The sequence below is a fragment of the Anomalospiza imberbis genome, chromosome 1 (genome assembly GCF_031753505.1).
Source record: "Anomalospiza imberbis isolate Cuckoo-Finch-1a 21T00152 chromosome 1, ASM3175350v1, whole genome shotgun sequence".
In the NCBI taxonomy this organism is placed as follows: Eukaryota; Metazoa; Chordata; class Aves; order Passeriformes; family Viduidae; genus Anomalospiza; species Anomalospiza imberbis.
In genome coordinates this window covers 65,822,426-65,840,458 of record NC_089681.1, presented here as the reverse complement: position 1 = coordinate 65,840,458, position 18,033 = coordinate 65,822,426, and the positions used below count along the sequence as shown (strand labels likewise).

General features: G+C 35.7%; 1 protein-coding gene across 8 annotated transcripts in view; it reads right to left on the bottom strand.

The window, feature by feature from the left end:
• PTPN3 (protein tyrosine phosphatase non-receptor type 3) overlaps nucleotides 1-18,033 on the bottom strand; it is a 155,836-nt gene that overhangs the window by 15,280 nt on the left and 122,523 nt on the right. For 6 of the 8 annotated variants that reach the window (XM_068195450.1, XM_068195453.1, XM_068195475.1 and 3 more), the window contains 6 exons: nucleotides 12,706-12,729; nucleotides 10,626-10,824; nucleotides 9,537-9,614; nucleotides 8,657-8,713; nucleotides 3,831-3,987; nucleotides 1,969-2,135 (listed from right to left, as the gene is read on the bottom strand). In XM_068195450.1, the coding sequence (XP_068051551.1) occupies nucleotides 1,969-2,135; nucleotides 3,831-3,987; nucleotides 8,657-8,713; nucleotides 9,537-9,614; nucleotides 10,626-10,824; nucleotides 12,706-12,729 (682 nt within the window). The remainder of the gene's footprint in view (nucleotides 1-1,968; nucleotides 2,136-3,830; nucleotides 3,988-8,656; nucleotides 8,714-9,536; nucleotides 9,615-10,625; nucleotides 10,825-12,705; nucleotides 12,730-18,033) is intronic. The other 2 variants (XM_068195459.1, XM_068195464.1) reach the window with 1 other exon arrangement.

The following is an 18,033-nucleotide window of genomic DNA, read 5'->3' as shown; positions in this document are numbered from 1 at the left end:
ATATATAATGTGTGTATAACCAAAATTTTGAAGTTACTGTAAGGTTAATGGTTGGGCTCTATGATCTTGAAGGTCTTTTCAAACCCTAATGATTTTTGCTTCTATGTATATCAAACAAGACAAAAAAAAAGGCACAGAGGGGTAACAACAAAAACAACAAAACCAAACAAACCCACAAGAACTGTAATTATACAACTATAGCTTTTGTGTATTAAATATATATGAAAGCACCTTACAAATGAGTTATTAATCTGGCTGTGCCAGAGTTTTACATCCTTCATGAACACTTACCAAAGAGTTCATTATATATGAACTCACATGTTTAATGAAGATTTTGAATATTCTTCCATATATTAAATGGAATGAAACAAATAGGAGGCTAAAATCCCCTACTTCTGGTTGAGACAAAAAAGAGAAACACACAAAAATATTTATTCTACTGAGATTTGTTGGACCTTAAAACTCTCTATTCACAGATCACTACACTTTTCTACTTATACAACATAAACAGACCATGTGAGAAGAGAACCTTGACAATATATGTAATGGAAAAGCTTCTGTCTGCTATAAGACAAGTTCCACTTTACTAGAGCCAGGTTGCAATTTCTGCCTTTTTTAGGAAGATGAGGAAGAATAATTTAAAGTCAAGTAACCATTCTTGAGCTTCACTGTTGCCTGGCAAACAGTCATTTGCTACTGACAGACTTCTTAAATTCTGACTAAATGGAGGAAGATATCCTGAAAAGCTTGATTATTCACAGTCTACTGACTAATTTTTTACTATTTTACTAAAGAGAATGAAGAGTTTGAGTCACCAAAGCTGATGAGGAGACACTGCCATTGCCTCTGCTTCTGAAGATCACTAAAAAATGAACTCGAAGCAAGAAGATCACTAAGCTGTTCCCTAGCTTATTAGATTTCAAAAAGCTTTTGCACTTTTTCTGTAAAATCCTTTTATAAACAGTGCCATAAAAAATGATAAAGTATAGGATCAAATATCCTATGAAGTTCACTACAGGAAACTTGTGCCCAAATTTGACAATTAAGAAGGTATTGAAAGGTCAGTTCACATTTTTGAGCTACTGCTTCAATAGCCAATTGCTGCATTGCATCCAGTACTGTGGATTTTGGAAAGCAGTTATGAACTATTGTCTAGAATTCCTTAAAATCAGGGGAATTTTAATTCTCAGAAATCATAGAAAGAAAGGAAACCTCATAAAGAGTGGTTATACAATAAACAATACCACAACTCTTCAGCCGTTACCATTAAATTTTCCAGCTTTAAAAAAAAACAGTAAAGGAAAAAAATATCAGAAGGGGGAAGAAATTTTATTGCTGTTCTACAAGTTTTCAGTGACAGAAGGGGTTACTCCAGAACTCAATGCCAATTTTATAAACCAAAATAAACTAAGGTTTATTCAAAGCTACTACAAATGTTTGAATTTATAACAGTAAAGCAACCACAAACACACATACTGCACTCATTGCCATTAAAGAAGCAGATGAATTATCCTTTGAAATTTCTTATGCTAACACCAAAGGAACTAATTTAGTAAAATATGAAACATTTTATTGGTCAGTTTTCTATGACCTTCCTTGCTAACACATTGAAGAACATAGAAAAGGAAACAAGTACAAGACTGGCCTCTTGTCAAAATCCCACTACTCTACTCAATTAAACAACTGCAAAAAAATACTGATTTAGTGAACTTTGGGTACTTGAGCCAGAAACATATTAATTTAAATACATTTTTCTCAGCAGATGGTATTCTGTGTAAGACCTAAAACTCATTCTTCCCTATTCTAAATAGGGAAGTGTGAAACTGATGGGCAAGTCAAATTGTTCCTCTCTTGAGATAAGACTGAACAGGAACAATGAGATTTGCAACTAATTACAACCCCTCAATTTCTCAGTGGTTACAGCTATTGTTCTACACTAACAGCATTCCAGAGTTGAGTATTACCTACCTCAAACTGAATAAGGACTGTCCCACTTTCTAACCCTCTTCTTAGCTGCTCCATAGACTCCTCCAGTGTATCACCACCATATTCAGAACAGACAGGAAGAATAGATTCTGGCAGAGTGTGGGAATCAGCTTCATCTTCTGATACGGGTTCCACAAACTGTTTAACTACTGAAAGATGTGTATGAAGTTATAAACTATTACATAGAGCATTAATGTGCTTTTAACAGATCCAAAAAATTTACCAGCTTGAAATAACAGGGTTGGCAAAACCTGAGAAAAGCAAATAGCAACACATTTTATCACATTCCTTTTTGTACTATATTACTGTAGAAACTATAAAGAGTACAATGTTCCTAAGACCTGTCTGAAATTAAAACTCCAAATGCCCATTTATGAAGGCAAAGAATTTGAATTCCTAGCACAAGGAGGTTTTTGCAACCTTGTCTTACCTAATGAACTGCTAAATAGGCTAATGGAACACAACATCCACCATGGTAAAAAACTAGACAGTTTTACCTAAAAAAATGTAGATCATAATTAGTGGAATATCTCTACAAGAAACTTCTATCAGTTTGGACCTCCAACAGCAAAACAAAGGCACAAATCCCTTCATCATACTCCTTTGCCACTAGAGAAGACACAATTATCTTTTGCAATTTCTTATGCTAACACCGAAGGAACTAACTAAAGTTAAAAAGAATTCTTAGTCCATTTTCTATAACATTCCTTGCTATTGAAGAACATGACAAACATTAATGTGGAGTAATCTGTATAGCAGTTCTGTCCCTATGAAATGTATTGTATCACCAGACATGTCCAGCTGTGGTTATCCTCTGAAGTGATGGGAACAGTTCATACCTGCCAAACTTCGGAGGATGGGGAGCTGGGTATGCTCATGCCTATAAAAAATGACTGGTATGGGGCCACAGGTCATCTTTACATAAAAGCAGATTTCTCTTATCCGCAAGTTGGAAGGGGGCTAAAAATTAAGGGAAAACCAAATGCTGCATAAAGCCAGTGGAAAGCAAAATAAAGAGCCCTTCTATCTTCTTAGAAACACAAGAAGTTTTAAATAAAGCCAATGCCACAGAAGTACATATCACTTAGGCTGTTTCATTTCCTCCTGTTTCCTAGAAATGCCTAATCCGTTCAGATTTTTATGTCTTCATGCACTCAGAAACTGTGTAATTGTGTGTGCTGATGTCTTACCATAGCTTTTAAGGAAAGCAAATAACCAATTATGAGTTTGACATCAGCTGAAAGCTCTTGGGATCTACAGCTGTTTAAATATGGAGCAAGCAATGCCAAGCTGAATGAGTTTTCCATTTTTAAACATACAGGCTTAAGACCCTGCATATTTCAAAGATTGTCTCCTCTTTGCAAGCAGCAGTTCTGCAAGCAACCAGCAGAAGTCTATCTCAGTATTGTCACAAAATGTCTACTCTAAGAATGAGGTGAGGAGCAGCTTATTTGACTTGTTTCATCACATAATTGAGCAGGGGAACAGCCCATGAGTTTTTGCGAATCTGCAACAGGGGGGTTTTAAAATTATGCTTTATTTACAAAAAAACCCAACACCCTACAAGACCAAAAAAAACTTTTTCAAGGGACTATTTATTCTCACAGATTTTCAGACCAAAAAATAAGAAATTCTAACTTGCTAGATTCTTTGTTGCAGTGGTAAGAAACTATATAATTTAAACTACTTGTATTACTAATTCAAATTTAGTGAGACCTACCCTTTGCACAGACTTATTCCAAGTGCACTGAGAACATGTTTATGCAAACAAAAGAGGGTACATCACCAAGCATAAGAGCAACAGTCTCAAAAACATTAGAAGTGAATAAAATTAGCCCAGTTACCTTTCCTCCTGACCAAAAGTGCAAGCTCTCTTGTGTGAGATTCTCTGCTGGCTTTTATGAACATGACCACCTGGTCATGCGTGTGCTCTGAGATATCTCGGCCATTAATTAATACTATCTGATCACCTTCATTCAGCTTTGGAATGCATTTATCAGCCTGTTTCAAGACCAAAGAAACATATTAATGTCATAACAACCAGTTGTGCAAGCAGGAACATATAAGGATATTAAGTACATAAGCAAATGTAAGGAAAGTCTTCACAGTTCTCCTGGCAAAGTTTCATATTCTGTATCACAGGTTCTAGCAAAGGTTTCAGCTCTAAAGCTCTCATGCTTCAAAGCCTCTCCATGACAATAAGGAACAGTTCAAACAACATATTGACAGCTTTAAAAGGAATTCACATTAATCAAACAGCCATCATCAAATTGCTCTCAAAGATCTGTATTTCAGACTCCAAGTGTCAACAACGTCTGAATTTCTGGATAAAGTGTTTTGGGTACATGAGATAATCCAGTTCACTTTTTATGCAGTGAATACTAAGAAGTCCAAACATGATTTTCATGAACATGATTTAAGTAACATGACATTCCCCAGGCATGCACTTTTTAAATTTCAAAGAAATCCACACACATTTAATATCTCTGTTATTTTGTAGAGTCTTTAGATTTAGATTAACTGCTGAACTCCAGGTTTTATTTGGCTTTTTTTCTGCCACGGTTCTTTGTATGCTTCACCCTATGTCCAGCACAAAGCAATTAAAGCTATGGCCAGAATATGATGATGATCATCATCATATTGATCATCAAAGATGATCAAAGGGACTACAAGATGTCTAAGGGACTAGAGCAGCTCTTGCATGAAGGAAGACTCAGAGAGCTGGGAGTATTTAGCCTGGAGAAGAAAAGGCTCAAGGGGATCTTGCAATGTACATAAATACTTAAACGGAAGACAAAAGAGAGCATGAAGCCCAACTCTCAGCAGTGCTCAGTGACAGGATCAGGGGCAAAGAGCTCAAAATGAAACACAGGAGGCTCCATTCAAGCATCAGGAAACAGTTCCACTGCTGTGGTGACTGAGCACTCCAGCAGGTAGCCCAGAGATATTGTGGAGTTTCCCACCTTGGAGCCCTCAAAAGCCATCTGGATATTGTCCTGAGCAACTGACTCTAGGTGATTCTTGGGCAGAGGGCATTGGACAAGAGGACCTCCAGGTACCTTCCAACTTTTTGTTTCTCTAATATGAATATGCAGGATTCTACAGTCTTTGAGTGACAAGTAATGTAACAATTTTATCATCATTACTATCCTAATCTTTATTTTGTCTAGGAGGTCTCCAGCTACACAAGTGATATACTTATATAAACACTTCATTTCACTTATTGTATGAATGAGACATAGACCTTTACTGTTTTTTATCTTTTCATAGATGTTCTCTGTATTTCCTTAATAGCCAGCACAGATTCCCTGAGCTTTATTCATCCATTATCGTTAGCCCTACCAAACAACCATTATCAATCCCCTGTGAACAAGATATTAAAATTAGATTCAATCCTGATTATGCCCTGCACTGATGGCACATAATATATTGATATTACCAACCAGTAAATAAGAGATGAAAAGAAGAAATTATAATGAAAAAAATCAACAAGATGAAAAATGCAGAATAAAAAAAATATAGGCAAGAATATGAAGAAAATAAATTGGGAGTCATTTGTACCAGCAAACAAAGTTAAAGAAAAGAAAACTTAAGACATGTCACACTGTCAAAAAACAGATAAAGAAGAAGAGAAAGAAGCAAGAGAGAAGAAAGATGAATGCAAGAGGAAAAAAATCCCATGCAGAAAAGCTGATTAAAAATTTAAAGAAGGAATATTTGCCCCCAACTTTTCCATAGAAATAAGGAAAGAAAACAATGAAGGATAGTGAAGACTGACAATGATTGACAATTGACAAAGATTGACCATGAAAATGTAAACAGAAAAAGAATGAGAATTAGGAAGAGCCATGATGTTCTTCCACATTGATTTAACTAGGTATTCACAGGTCCCTCAGAACACCCTTGCCATATTTTGCACAATTTACAAAGGCAAGACTAAAGAATGTAACTATGAATAACTGAATAATTTAATCACTTTTAAATATTGTTAAATTATTCTCTCTGAAATATAAATATTTGAAAATATAGGTGATATAAAGACCATATCAGGTCAGTCTAGAGTCAAGGAATAGTTTCTGAGCTCCTATATTTGCCTATAATTAAGATTTCTTGGCTCTTTACTACAGATGGAGACTAGTATCTTTGCTCAAACAAACTTTGTTAATCATGTGATATGCTAATGCATCAGCTTTCTTATTTGAATCATCTGACTATGTAAAATACATCTCAAAGGAGAATCAATTCCCCCTATGCAAGAATAATTTGTAGATTTTTCAGAGTCTGAGCTTTTCCAGGCACTTTATTATGTCAAAGGCTCTCTGTCCTATTGATACACCCAATGTGTCATTTTATGCTAACCACCTGCTATTGCTCCAAGGAGCATGCATGGCTTTTTTCCATCAAAAGCTCTATTAAATAGAGCTTTTTAGCCTCTTTAGCACCTTAGAGCCTTAATACTGTTTGTGAACAAAATCTGTATGGAACTTTAAATTTAAAAAAACCTCAGACCAAACAGATGAAATAAATGGTTGTTCCTTCACTAAAATATGCTTTCACAAAAATTTTGGGTACTCTGTCCTTCAATTTTTCCTGCATACTACATTGCTGCTTTATTAAAGGATATTTTTAAAAGGACTTTAGGATGTGTAAAGGAAAATGCTGCCATATTTTGGGGAGAAGATTTGCTTCCCCTCCTCCACAAAAAAGGCATATATATTTTCTCACTTTTTGTAGGAAAGTGAGAAAAAGGTGACCTACAAACCTGAGAAACAATCTTAGCAAATAATATTACCAAATAGCATCCCTGAAGACAGTTTACAGGGTAATGAGTGAATCTAGTGGAAGTTAAAATAGCAGAAATGAAGGTAAGCCATAACTGAGCTTAAATAATATCAAAATGCATTCCACAGACTTAAATTTGAACTTATATCAGCTACATTTCATTAAACAGTAAAGAACAGGTAAAATTTTCTTTATGGAAAACAATATAATCAATGTTAATACTGCTATTCTCTAAAAAGAAGTGTATTATTTTCCTCTTGCTATAACATGACATGATTTCCCTAACACTGCTACTGAGTATTACATATTGGATAACTGTTTCCAATTTTTTCTGTGATCCTGGCAACTTGCTCACTTGGTGGTTTACTAGGTTAGAGAGATAATTGGTCACTCTTGTCCTTGCCTATGAGACCAAAGGGAGACACTTCAATGAAGTGTTTAAAGTTGGAAGCCCAGCCCTTTCTCAATCCAAGAGAAATAAATACAGATCAGTACTTTCCAGAAGACCAGCCAAAACTACCAAAGGAAATGACTGCCTCTGGAGAAACATCTTTCGTTCTCTGATTGCAGAATGAACCTGTTTGCCCTATATAATTTCAAAATCTCAAATCACCATTAGAATATTTGTTAGGTTGACCATGAAATGTCTTAGAAACTGTTTTATTTTCAATTCCTGGATGTAAGTTATAATTATAATATCCTACCAAACATTTTTTCAAATAATTATTATAGTTCATAAAGGAGTGCTATGAACTGTAAAAGTCAGGTCAAAAATCATATATGTGACAAAAAAATAACTTCTCAAGCAACCTGTTTCAGCTGGATTAGCATCATGATATTTAGATACCAGTCATGTGACTGCTTATCAAATTTCAGAAGAGTCAGAAGATTCAGAGTGCATTGTATTTTTAGGATTAAGTCAGTAATATTTCCTAACAATTCTGCACTGAAATTATTTTATGAGTGTCAGGAAATATAGTTTGGAAAAAGGCAAGTGAAAAAATTTGATATAACATTTGTCCTCACAAATTTATGTAATAATTATTTTTTAAAAAGTTTAAAAACATTTTATGTTCCTATTATTACATCACAAGTCAACAAACTCAATGACTCTGCTGATTCTTATAAACATTTCACCTAGGCTATAAACATTTCCATAAGCAAAAAGTCTATGGCAAAATAGGAGCAGAGCAAACATATGCTCCCTTTTTATGCTCCCTCTCTCCTGCCAAGTACTCTCCCATCCTATAAATAATTTTAGCCCTAAGGATTTCCTCAGCCTATTGTGGCTAGCTTAGTCAATAACAATAGCTTTTTTCCCCACGTATTTCTCCTATCCTGACTACAGAAAATATTATTTTAACCACACATCCTTTGTCAAGGAGTTTCACAGGTAGGTCTATTATCTTCTGTGCAAAGAACTACTTCACCAAACATGAAGAACCTGACCTTCACAAACTTAATTTAGTAGTCCATATTTCTGATGGAATTCCTTTGTCACAGTGCTCCTAATCTTGCAGATCCCTACTACATCTCCCTCAAACCACCTATTTTTTCTAGAGTGCAGGGGCCCAAATTAGTTACTTCTTCAGTAAATGATCCTTTTCCCCAGTTCTTGCCCCTCATCAAGCATTTTCCAGTTCAGGATACACTTTTTGAGATGACAGGAGAACACAAATATACTTTCTACTTATATCTGGTTTGACAAATTCCTCCAGATCTTTTAATCTCTGGTTTAAGAAATCACTGGTTTAACCAATCCCTAATAAGAACAGTTCTGCTGCTATCTCATACTGGTTACAGGCATCCAAATTTCTATGTGTACAGACTTTTGAGAGGTGGAAGGAGTAGCAGTGGAAGGGGTTAAAAGCCTCAAGAATTTACTTACAGGTGATCCTGGAGTTATTCTTGATACCAGCAGTGGCATTTTCTGATCTACTCCACCCTAGAGGAATGAGAGGAATGTCAAGTAAATAGCAACCATAAATTTACCATTAAGCATAAGCAGGATTTAAAAGAAGTAATTGTTTATTTTCTTTTTATATAATTTTTTGTGCTGTGTCATCATGGACAGCGTTGGTAGAACTGAATTTTCATTAGAACTTCCAAGGCAGACAGTTTTCTTAGATTTTGTGACAAATGTGCAAGGAATCTGGTAAGATCAAAGTTCCAGAAAACCATACTCCTTTATTCTCTTTACATCACCAATAAATAGTCAAGGTGACATGACCAAACTCTACTCTAATTTTGTTATTATGGCAAATATATAATATGCTGCTTAAATAGAATTTCAGTGAGGGAATGTAAAACATTTACAATAGTCAGTTATCAATTCTAATTTAAATTTTCTTCACAAATTAATTTTCAAATTTTCAATATGATTTCTAATGGGTATAATTAAACGGAACAGCACAAACTATTTAAATTGTTTTATAATACAGAGGTCCAATTTTCCAAAAGTCAATGCCTTAAATTAGGCTTTTGAGTTCATATTTCAGCAGCCAAATAGGCAGTGTGCTTTGGATATGTGCCACGCCCATAATATATGCAACTGAAAACCAGAGAACTATTAGATGCTTGTTTCTGTAAGTGTTGTTTTAGCACTTAAGGATTAGGTTGCCACTTCTGAAAACTTTCAGTCCATAGGACATTCCTGCAAAATAGACTGCTTTCTCCAAATCATTATACTAAAAAACTTTTAAAAACTATGAAGTAAAAACATCTTATCCATAAAGCATTTAAAAATAATTATAAGACAGCAGTTTTACCTTTAGATTAAATCCAAACTTCCCTTCTTCATCTGGTATGATACGCACCAAAAGTAAATCTCCCTCTATTAGGTCATTCTGCAATATATAGAAAGAGAAAGAAAATGTTCTGATTTTTAGAAGAAAATATCAGCAAATTAGAAAACAGTGCAACCAAATTTAGAAGTGCTGAACAAAAATACTCTATGTAAATCCACATTTGAAATAGGAAGAGGATGTGCTAGTAGATTATACCTATGGCAGTAACCTTTCAAATAGTAAAAATAACAATGTACATCTCAGCAAATGTTTTCTGGTTGCTCTGTCCTAACATCGTTACTCTCATCTTAGCTTTCCTTCCCAACTGATAAATCCTATTAAAGTTCCAACCTGTTTTCATTAAAAGCTTAGGTGCAACATATGAATAGAAATGATTCTACTCCAGGAACTATGAAGTGACCATTTTTCCCTTGACTTTTCTCCTTTAAATAGGCGTATTTTTATGCAACAGATCCACAGAAGAATTACACAACAGAAGGCAGAAAATTAAAAAGTGTCAGCAGCTAATGGACATGGTGGAAATGATAGAACTAATTTTAGTTAGTTGTTTTAATTAATTGTAAGTGCCCACTTTTAGCCAGAACCCCTCTGGAACAGTCTGGGGAAGAATGATCCACTATCATAACGTTAGCAAGGAGGAGCTGATCTCCAGCCAGGTCAGAACCCAAAAGGATGATGTCTAGCCAATCCTTAAGAGACACCTGGGATAAAACAGAGCTGCGTCTGCTTTTCAGACAGACAGCAACTTGAGTTAGCTGATCTTTTTTTCCCTTGGAAGAAACAAGATTTAATCATGTAAGGATTTCTATTCCACTAGGAACATTCCCTGATGCTTCTAGAATGCTGGACACTTTGGAGACCAATGCACCTGGTAAGTTTGTCTATCACACCACCTCGGATAAATGTGAGTAGCAACACGAGATCTACTCTCATTACTACATAAAACATTCCCATCCTGAAAGACAGCCACCACTTTACTCATTCTCAAACCACAGCTCCAAGTCGCATTCACTGCTAGTTCTGACTTTAAGAGCACCCAAGTGCACATACCTTATCACAGTAGTACTGATTGGAGTCTTCTGTCGAGCTGCTTTTTGTAACGTTGTCATACGTTTCTAGGAACTGCTTATCCACCCCTTCCAACGGGTAAGAGCCAGAAATGTTGCCAACTCCATTGGGAGACCGAGCCAAGGCTTTAGGTGAGAGACGGGTCAGAGAGCTCCGTGTCGGACTGTTTCCCAATACGTTCCTTTATTTTGAAAGGATAAATATTATAAAGGTACTGTTATCCAGTTTATTAAATTAAAAGATTTAAAAAGAGCAAGTTCTAAGAGTTAAAAGATTTAACACCACATTTTAGTGGAAGTGCAGGGAAACAGGACTGGAGTGTGATCTAAGCCTATCATTTGATCAGAGGACATCCAGAAAAATGGACAAAAATTCTGGAATAGCAAAACCATTTTAAGCAAAATATTTGGATGCTAGCAGTGAAAGGCACTGTTGCAGTGGTGCAAGAATTCACAGTAACAAATGGAGAGGGCCGAACTGCAAGGGAAAGGCACTTCAGTTGCCAATTCTATCCATGACAAATCTTTTGCTGTGATTCCACTCTCATTCCTGAAAAGATTTTTTTTTTTCTAAAGATTCCTCCCTCTTACAAGTGCCATCTCAACCTTATCCCTGTGGAAGAAGGCAGTTTGCAGAAAAGCCAGGGTAAACTGTCAGAGAAACAGGAAATGTAGTGGCAATGAAACGTTTAATTGCAGTTAAAGTGTTGTGTTATTTAGGCAGTTATAGCCACACGGAAGGACTCAGAACTAACTTAGGCTACAGATCTAGCATTCAAGAACTTTAACATTCAATGATAACAAAATTCAGTAGCTAAAATCTTCAAATCTGGGAATTGGCCAAGTTTCCTGATGGTTTTCCAGGAGTTCCCAAACATTCATTTAGTGACATTCCTCTTATGAAAAGGATGACATGTAGACCTCTCATACAACCAACCCCCTTCTTTAATTGGACCTAACTCATGGATACCATACAGACTAACTGCTCCATCCTTATAAATATTATCTAATGTGAAAATATCTACCTTGGGGAAAGCTCAAGGTATAACAACATCACATTTTGACAGCGTTAAAGTGGCAGAAGTACATGTCTTACCAAGTAAACCTTGGCATTAAAATTTGTAAATTCAAACAAATATGAATATTTCTGCTTTGGGTAGATATATATGAGCTTTTTTGAACCATTTCCAGCAGCCATTTTGAGCCGTCAAAAAAGAAGTAATTCTACACTCCAAGGAGTGTAGCTTTTAACATACAGGACTTGTATTGCAGCAAACTTCGACGTTGCTGCCGCTTGTTTTTCAGCCTGTGATAATCTGATCACAACAAACACAAATGTCCTGGAAGGAAATGTATTCTTGCCATAATACCTCTGACTTTCAGTTAGACTATGTGTACTTGGCAATGGCAATGAGGTGCTTCATGCAACATTTGCAGTATTTTCAGTTACTACAGAAAGTGGTACTTTTTGAATGAATTCAAAGTTTCAGAATGCTTTGAAGTAGTGGACTATAATTACACTGTCAAAATTCTAGTTTTATCTGGTAGTTTCCAAGACTTTTCATGATTCTGATGAAGTCAATGTTAAGCAAGGAGGAACACAGTGTATGCAAATACATCCTAATAAGTTTTTCAGAACACAGTCCAAAAAAAAATTTCACTTACAAGTTGAAATTACAGCCCATATAATGATTTTTCAATGTAGAAAAGAAATTGAATAATACCAGAAGAATATTATTTCAGTCAATGTCATCTGGCACTATATAGCCACCACATAAAATTACCAGTGCATTTTTGCATAACTAAATTTTTGTAACAGTTTATAACCAACTTTTTTTGTTAATACTGATGAGAGATCTATTACAACTTAAAACTCTCCAAATCCTGACCCCAAAACATACTTTTTTTCCCACAAATCTTTACAGTCTTCATTGATTTATACATTTATTTGTGTCTTTTAATCATACAAAAACACTACTTTGAAAAGTCAGTTGAAATTATATATTTCATTATTTATATTAAAGAGAAAGCATATATTAGGAGAAAGCATAAAGAAAACTCACTTTGGTGATTCTTGTTCAGATGACCTGGTAAAAAAACCACAAACACAAAACCAACATTAAATGAACATAAGTTAAATCTTCAAGAAAACAAGAACTAAACTCCAATAATAATAATAAAAAAAAGCCTGCATAAAAGCCAAAGGCTGTGCTCATAATAAATTAAAGAATACTTAATCCTATGGTGAAAGTCTGAATCAGATAACTAGGGTGTTTATGAGACACTCAGCAAAAATCCCATGGCAGCTCTGATCACTCACTTCAGCTTTTGATACAAGCCCAATACAGGCAGCACACATCTGCTACTGCAACTCAAACTATGCAGGAGTTTACACAGGCAATTATTTAACCAGACACACTACATCATTTTAGAAAGTTTTAGGTGTGGATTACAATGACTACAGATGTCACCAATAGTACTTTGTAAAAGTCAAAATATGGCAAGATCTTTATGTTTAGGTAGCCAGAAACAAGCACAGGTGGCTTCAGAAGCTTGACATTTCCAATGCTTATTCTCATGAAGTGAGAGCAGTGAAGGTGTTGACAGAAAACTTTGAGACAAAGTATAATGAATGTAGAAGTGGTTATAGCAATGAGGACAATCTAGAATGGAGAAGAAATCAAAATTTGCCATACACAGCATTTTCCAATGCATTCAATTAACTTCAACAAAAAATCCCCTGAATCCCCTGAAACAGCAGCTAAATGATATGACATAAATTAAAACAGTAGCAGTGCTACTAAGACAAATTTTAAAGTAAAAGTTACCAAAAAACTTTGCTTACAAAGCAAAGTTTAAGGCAGATGGAATAATTATACAAATTCATTTAAGGAATGACCAAAAATCCTGAAGTGGTATATATCCATGCTGGAAAAAATATGTGAAGTAGTTCAGTTTGAAAGCAGACTTGCTGAATTGCGAAGTTATAGGAGGCCATTCACAATATACAGTTAAATTTTCAACTCATGCTCTCCAAATCATTCTTAATACTAAGAATTACATACTGCATTTCACTAAAATGACAGTAAAAATAGCACCAGTATCAATCTAGTTAAGATTCCTTGTATGCAATTTGACAATATGAAGAAATTCTTCCTCAAGAGGCAGAGATGGTAAAGCTTGATCCCTGAGGAATTTTGGAGGTTTGTGTTCTGTGTACTTTTAATACTTTTAAAACATCAAGCTTCTTCCCCTTTTATTGCAGTCATATCTATCTTCTGACCCCACTGACATCCATTCCCACTCACCCACTAATATCTCAGGTTCTGTTTGTCCACAACCCCCAGAGAATTTTTACCCTCTAAGTGTAAGCAGATCCTATGGGAGTGCAATTTCACCTGCTGCCTGACCAGTCCACATCTAAATGGGACAAATACTGAACTTGTACTTTAACTCCTCAGTGAGAGGACAATGTTCTGGGATTTTTTTCCTGCCTAATCACTGACCTTCACTAATCTTGAGAAACTTTGCATGTTCAAAAACTCATCTCCTACACATTTGATTGCATTGTCCAAATATTCTCAAGTGGAAACAGGCAGAGGGACTGTACAATGACATAAGCCTTATTTCCTTAGGAAGTTACACTAAAAATAAAGAAACATTGAATTTATTTTCATTAAGCTAATGGATTTCCTTGTAAGGCAAAGAACAATGAAACTGTACATCTTTTTTTACGTTTTGCCACAGGAGACCTGCAGCTCTATTACCAAATTCTGTGCAGAATCAAAATTGCCCTGAGTTAACCCTTTCAAGAGTCTTCATCAAAGACTTACAGACATAGAATTGTGATGAAAATCAATACAATGACCTGGTTTTAATATATTACCTCTACTCTATCTTCCCATAAGAAAGAGGCAGTTTGAGAAAAGAAAAAAAAAACAGCTTTGGCTTTCATTCACAGACCTTCTATAAACTTACAGTAAATTTTTTATTATCTCTACCTTTGGAGACTTGAATGTGGGAAATAAATTCTTAGTACTATTTGATGAAGACTTATTTGTTAAATTATTGCACTTTAATTCAAACACATTAGCTCTGAAAGAATAACTGAAAATTCTGTAACCTTTTAAATTGGGAAGAAAGGTGGCCAAATATTTGACTGAGAAAAGTGACCAAATTCAGTGTCTGAAAGAATAAATCAGAGACTGTGCAGCTGTGTCTTTCTAAAGTCCTCAGTAGGTCAGCATGCTAGAGCTGCAGAATTTTGCACTCCAACACAGTTCAATAGTTTTTCTAGCATTTAATTACTCAGCAATATGATAAAATACCTTAAACATTAATAACTAGGTGATTTTTTTCGGCTACACAGTGTTACACTAAGCCATCTTCCTCATTTCACGACATACAAGGACTGTATTTTAAGTCAATGAAAGACAACACTCACCAGACCAGCCATTCAACTTTTTCATCAAGGAAGAGAGCCCTTCCTTGCAAGGAGATTAAGCTTTCCATTGGTGCAGCAAACAAGCAAACACTTCAAAACTTCATGTAATTTCTCTTCCTCACTTCACAATATAACTATAATAATGCCATTTCAATCTTGCATTCAGTATGGATTGATCTGTTGACAATTACCTTTAAATATAGGTCTTTGCCCTGAAAAGTCTAACTCTCCTCTTCTGTCAAAAGGACAGAATGGAAAGGCTTTTAAGGAAAGACCCCTCCTCCTCATTTTGGTGTGACCTACCAGGGAATTCTGCTATTTTGAGAGCCAAGGATCATAAACTGCAGCAGAATAAAACCCCGAGAGAAAAGGGTCAACTGAAACAATAGCACTGTAGCAAAACTCCCCCTTTACAAACAACTGAAGGAAACATCTGTAGGTTTTGCCCTTGTGCTGTTCTTGAAGTTCTTAAAGCTTCTTTCATTGTAACACCTGCAGGGCTGGGGAAAGTGAGTATGCCAGCACTTCCATTATCACCTCTTTTCTGAGGACTCACCATTACAACTGGGTTTTTTATTCATAAGGAAAATAAGTGGAAGGTACTTTCAGCAACACCTTTCTGCTGCCTTTTAAAGGAATTTATACACAGAATATTCAGCATCCCTATGAAGAGAGTGACTGTGTATGGTGTCGTAATTTTTTTGTACTGTATAATTAAGAGAACCAGTACAAGAAAACTTGAGGACTTCATGGCATACACAAGCTTTTCAATGATTTCCTATCAATTCCAGTCATTCACATTTGTAAGCTGCTACCATCACCTTAAAAGGGATACTTTGTTACTCTGCACTGTCTCTATTGACTGGCTTGCCAAGAAAGTTTCATGTGTTTTGATACACAGCAACTGCTTGTATTGCTGCAAGGTTTGCCTTATCACAGATTTGCAATTCGAGATTTTCCATTTAGATGCAAAATTATTGCATTTTGAACTGGCAAGGAAAGTGTAGTACATTTGAATAAGGATATATTGAAAAAGCAAAGTTTGCATCTATGCAAAATATATACATGCACTATTTTCATGTATATTGGGGTGGAAAAGCATGAAAAACTTAAAGTCTATTGTAGTAGCATTATAATTCTAATTTGAAAGTAATTGAAACATTCCCAGCTCCACTGTCTAGTATTAGGATATCTTCCTTGAGAAAGGCTGAAGTACACAACCAAGAACAATAGAATTTTGCAAAATGCAACAGATTTTGTAGAAACAAAGAAATTATCATATCTGTGTATGATTAACTAATAAGGATAACTAACAGTTTACAATATGGGGGGGGGAGGGGTTCACATATTTGCAATTTTCTACCCAAAAAGTAGCTACGGGGACTCAGCTGGATAAATCTGAAGAGTACTTTTATCAACAGTAAAGCTTTAAAAATTTTCCTGTCATGAAAAATCATATTTTAGTTAAACTAATGATGTGTTCCCATAGTACATTCACCAAAGCTCACTATGCAGACACAGTTATTGTCTACCAAATGCTAAGCTAAAAGAATTGAACAAATGCAGCATCCGTTTAGGAAATCTATTTTCAGTGCAATACCTTCACCAGATGATGCATCACACTCACACTAGGAACGTATGTGCACTTCCAGAAATTCATAGCCCAGTGCAAGTGAATTTCCGTTTTGTATATTAGTTCATCTTTTCATTTCCTTCCCCTCCAACTCTGGGGCTGCACACATTATTCCATCTGTATCACTAGCAAAAGATAGTTTTACAATGTAAATTGAAATTGAAAGATGCTTATAGCTTTGTAAGCATTTCAGACAAAAGTTTATGAAGAGACATATTGCATTTATAACAAGAAGAATTATAGACTCAAAATAATTTACGTTGGAGGGGAACCTGAGAGGTCACATAAACTCTTATTCAAAGAATAGACATCAAAGCTAGATGAGTGTATTCGGGTCCTTGCCATGTTGTGTTTTGAGATTTTCCAAGGATGGAAATAACTCCACCTTTTTGCTGATGCATAAAATGGCTTAAATAATCAAATGTGGTTTCCCTCCCACCCGCCACACATTATCTTTTGAGCATCTCCCTAGCTATAACTTGCGTTGGCCTCACGTTTTTGCTCTGCATCTCCAAGAAGAGTTGGCTCTATATTCTTGATAAACTTCTTTTGGCAGAGCAAGGCATCAATGCGACCAACCCCTCCTCAACTCCCCCAGCCTTCTGGTTCTCATGCATCATATGCTTGCACCTGTGAATAACTTGCCAGATTTATCTCATTAATCAATGTATGACTCTAAATATACAATCTATATCATCTTACCTGTCAGGAAGCTTTTCTTGCTGACTGTTACTATACCTTATAATTTAGAAATATGTTTTACAATAATCTTCTTTCTGGTTAGACAGAAAATTTCACTAATCTTTTCTGTTAGGCCAGCAAACCTACTCTAAAAAAGTACCAAAACACTTGCTCCTACACAATCTCCTGTTCCAAATCAAACAGACATGTTTGGTTTATTTAATTACAAGGTGAACAGGAGAAACTGAATATAAATCAGATAACAAGACCCTCCTCCACACAGCTTATCAGGTTACTTTTCCAAGCCAATAAGCCAGTTATTTTTTCTCTTTAGCACCTTGTATAATTCCACAAAACCACTGTGCTGGTTTTGGCTGAGGTAATTTTCTTCACAGTGTCCAGTATAGGACCCTGTTTTGGATTTGTGCTGAATTGTGGTTCGGATTTGTGCAGGGCTGATAATACAGAGATGTTTTTGTTATTGCTGAGCAGAGCTTACACAGAGCCAAGGCCTTTGCTGCTTTTCATGCTGCCATGCTGGTGAGGAAGTTTTGGGTGCTTGGGGGTTTGGAGGAGACACAGCCAGGACAGGTGACCCCAGCTGACCAAAGGGATATTCCAGACCATATGACA